Here is a 4,483-nt window from a genome sequence, read left to right as displayed (position 1 = left end):
GTGGGATAAAATAATGATACAGACTCTGAGTCATGGAATACTAGAGATGGAAGGGACCCTGAGGATCTGGAGCTTGGTTTTCCTCATTCAAGCCCAAGAGATCCATCTACTGCAGTCAGACAACTTCCATCCCTCCCTCATTCATTCATGCAGAACGTAATTATGTGTGTCAGGCACTGTAAAGGGCAAACCCCTTTAGGGGGTTTATCAAGGAAGGAGGCTGTGTCAGGAGGCTGGAGGACTATGCTATTGTTAGAAATTAATTTCATGGTCTATTAGAAGGACTTTCAAGCTTCTTAGTGCTGACCTGGGGGTTTTGTGGGTAACCATCTGGCTGGGGATGGAGGGAGGGGAAGGGCTCTGAACCCCTTACCTCCTCTTCAACGGGCTCCACATTCATTTTCATTTGACTTTATCTGAAGAAAGGCCCCTTGATTGGAAACAGTGTGAAAATCCCTGGCTGCCCTAAGAGTGACCAGTAATGAACAAAGGACAAACAGGAGGCGTGAAAAGGACTTTAGTCCTCAGAACTCTGACGCAGGGTTAACTGTGCACTAGAGGGTGATGCTCTGTTCCACGCACTTCCCTGCCTATTCTCCGGGAACACAGGAGGATGAACTGACATGCCAAAGAGAACAGAAGGGAATGAAGCACCAGCACCAAAGGGGAATGTGATTCTAATTTAGGAGTAAGCTGAACCGTGTTTATTTTTGGCTAAATAAATTAGAGAAACCAACCGGAAGGTATCTCCAACTCTGTCGTGGAAGTAGATGAAATTGTCATGGTCAATCATTAAGAGATCTCCACTGTTGAAATAGATGTCTCCTTTCTTAAAGACATCTCTCAGTTTTTTCTTCTCTGTCTGAGTTTTTCCCCCAGCATAGCCACTAAATGGTGTAAGCTGTGTGATCTTGCAAACCAGGAGTCCAACTTCACCTAAGACAAAAGAAAGCAAATTATTATTTTATGGGCTGGAGGTAAGCACATTTATAGATCAACCTGTGCTTAAAAGGATGCCATGCAACCCACTAGCAATAAGCTGGCTGTAGGAAGTGTCATTTTCCATGCATGTGTTGTATGTGGGTGTGCGTGCATCATATACACACAAACATAACCACACACGTACACATTATTTTATACAGCTACACACCTGCAATTGTTTTAATGCTGATTCTATATTGAATAATGATTTACACACAGTTAGACAAATGCACAGTAGTTAAAGCTTACACTAAAGACCACCTAAAGCTAAGCATAGTTTTGCAACCATAATTGCATATCCCTTCCTATAAAACACTGCATAAGCACGAAGTTATTAAGCTAGGGTAAAAATGGTAATTATATTACTATAGTATAAATTAGCACCTTTTAGAATTTCTGTATTTCCGAGGATACTTAAACACCTCATTTGCCCCACTTTGCTAAATTTTACCATTTGGTAATAATACATGAGTCTTTAAATGTCACTTGGTCAAGATAAGAAAGGGCACAGGTTGAATCCTCCGTACCTTTAGGAACTCTGATGCAGTATCCATTTCCATCACGGACAGGTTCATCTTTCTCCACATCGTATTTAATCAGGTCATAACTTATGACTTTCTAGAAAAATTACAGTATGTCATTTTGAGTACACCTATTTTAGAATTGTTTCTTTTTTATTGCAGTATAACATACATAATGTACACATATCTTAAGTGTACAAGTTGGTGAGATTTTGCATTTGTATGCGCCGTGTAACTACCCCCCAGAACAAGATAGAAAACATTTTCATTTCATCTAAAAAGTCTCCTCTTGCCCTTTTCTGTGAAGTTAACTACTATTCTGACTTTTATTACTATCAGTTAATCTTAGACCTCAAATAAAAAAAAAAACCATATGCCTTAGTGTTTGTTTCTTTCACTCAGTGAGTCTGTGATATTCATTCATCCATATTGGTCCTTCTGATCATGGTTTATTTTTTATTGCCATGTAATTTTCACTTGCATAAATATGCCACAATTTACTGACCCATTTTCCTGTTAATGAGAGTTTGGATTATCTCAAGTTCTGGACTATTAGAAATAAAGCTGTTACAAACATTCTTGGTCACTATGAAAGTTTAGAGCCAGACTGTGTTATAGTCCATAATTTCACTCCCAAGAAACAGTTGACAGCAGTATCCTTTCTGATTCACCTGGGCCAGTTTCAACTTGATTGGCTTATCAGTGTTGCTGGGAGGGCTTCGTTGGTTTACATTTCTTGATTTTTTTGTGTACCTCATAACTTTTGTGATGACCCATATACATGTCTTTTGATGGATGTATCACAAATGGCTTTTAAAAATCTTACATAATGTGGCTCGGCGCCCATAGCTCAATGGTTAGGGTGTAGGCCACATATACCGGGCCTGGTGGGTTTGAACCCAGCCCGGGCCTGCTAAACAATAATGACAACTTCAACAACAAAAAAAATTAGCTGAGCGTTGTGGTGGGTGCCTGTAGTCCCAGCTACTTGGGAGGCTGAGACAAGAGAATCGCTTAAGCCCAAGAGTTCGAGGTTGCTGTGAGTTGTGATGTCACTGCACTCAACCACTAAGGGTGACATGGTGAGATTCTGTCTCAAAAAAAATCTTATAGAACCCTATATTAATATGCCTTTATTATATGTTTCGCATTGCCAAGAAAGTGCTATCCTATATATTTAAGAATCAAAGGCATAATGATTATACTTCATGCCCATAACTACAAAATTATTAAATCGTGTCATATTTAATATAAAATTCAATGGCATAAAGATTTAAATTTCAATACTTCGTTAAGAGTAATAAGTATATTATTATTCCCATGGGCAGAAAAATGCAAATATGACAGTATTTGGATGCAATTATTAGTCCTGATTACTGTGCCCATTGCAACTTTATGTTCAAGTCTATAGGGTAAAGCAAGCAATCATACGCTTTTTATAGCAGCTTATTAAAAAACAAGTGGCATTTATGGTCAACAAATGCAGATCTTATTTATATGCTAGAATGCCAAACATTTCTGGGTGGTAACTAGTGCTTCTTTCTACATAAAATTTTTATTTATTTAGAGACAGAGTCACCCTTAGTAGAGTACTGTGGTGTCATAGCTCATAGCAACCTCAAACTCTTGGGCTCAAGTGATTCTCTTGCCTCAGCCTCCCATGTAGCTGGGACTATAGGCACCCACCAGAATGACCAGCTATTTTTAGAGATGGGGTTTTACCAGCTCAGGCTGGTCTCGAACTGTGAGCTCAGGCAATCCACCTGTCTCGGCCTCCCAGAGTGCTAGGATTTTGGGCATGAGCCAAATTTTTTTTTTAAATGTTGTTTTGTTTAAAGTTTAAAAACTGACAATGAAATATGGCAATCAATGGATGAGAAAGCAAAGAATTAGTAACACAGGCGGTCCCCAGGTCATGGACAAGGCAGTAATACGGGCGGTCCCCAGGTCACAGACAAGGCAGTAATACAGGCGGTCCCCAGGTCATGGACAAGGCAGTAATACGGGCGGTCCCCAGGTCACAGACAAGGCAAGCTCTGCAGGTCGAGTTTGTATGTAAGTTGAACAGGTACTTTTACCTATTACCTGTAACAGCCTCAGTTAGTAAGTGTGACTCATATAACAGTTGGGCGTTTGTAATCTGGGTGCTGCCTATACGCACCACTCGCTCACCCTCTCAGCGGTGGTCGTGAGGGGGAGTAGGACATGGACTCTGTCACAGCGCTGCCAGTGGGGTTGTCTGTGACGATGGAAACGTTCTACATCTGCACTGCTCCACGTGGCAGTCACTAACCATATTTGGCTATTCAACACTTGGAACAGTTAGTGTGACTGAGGAACTGAACTTAAACTTTGATTCATGCAGCTTAAAATAGCCATGTGCTTGGACAGGGTTGGAGGGCAGTGGGGGAATCTGTGTAGCACAGATTTGGCTGTCATTGCTGGAGTGTCTTGAGATCAGGCAAGATTACAAGAAAAGGAATGATAATTATCATTACAGCAAACAAATATTCATCATATGATGGGCACTAGGCTACGGCCTCTAAGGGCTTTTTCATGAGTTGTTTAATTTAACCATTTCAACAATGCCTTTCCCTTACTGAATGACGGGGAGGCAGGCACTGGGCTCCATAGGCTCCATAGGCTCCATATTTTCTGTTTCTGCCTTGTTTTACAGATGATGGAATTGAGGCCTAAGGAACATAAGTTACTTGCCCAAGGTCACTCAGCTAGCATGTGGAAGGGCTGAGATTTGCTCTCCAGAGCCAGAGCTCTTATGCACACTGATTACTGTTCTCTGTATTCTGCTGGTCTGTCCCTGAGGACCCAGGTTGCTTGGAGTTCCAGTATGGCTGTTGCATGACCAGGCAGTATGAGCTGTGACCAGCCAAGGGAGGCTCAGCATTTGTTCAGAATTCCTGGAAGTTTGTAGAATAGTTGGTTATCTGGAAGACTGACTGCTTGAGCTCAAAAAGACAACA

At 41.2% G+C, this 4,483-nt stretch overlaps 1 protein-coding gene across 1 annotated transcript in view; it reads right to left on the bottom strand.

Moving 5' to 3' along the window:
* Positions 1-4,483, bottom strand: part of SLC27A2 (solute carrier family 27 member 2) — a 48,753-nt gene that overhangs the window by 9,695 nt on the left and 34,575 nt on the right. The window contains exons 6-7 of the mRNA XM_012801783.2: positions 1,509-1,599; positions 695-936 (exon numbers count right to left, since the gene is read on the bottom strand). Of these exons, the coding sequence (XP_012657237.1) occupies positions 695-936; positions 1,509-1,599 (333 nt within the window). The remainder of the gene's footprint in view (positions 1-694; positions 937-1,508; positions 1,600-4,483) is intronic.

Source organism: Otolemur garnettii, unplaced genomic scaffold, assembly GCF_000181295.1.
Source record: "Otolemur garnettii isolate 467f Iridium unplaced genomic scaffold, OtoGar3 scaffold00011, whole genome shotgun sequence".
Classification (NCBI taxonomy): domain Eukaryota; kingdom Metazoa; phylum Chordata; class Mammalia; order Primates; family Galagidae; genus Otolemur; species Otolemur garnettii.
This window is presented reverse-complemented; position numbering and strand designations above follow the sequence as displayed.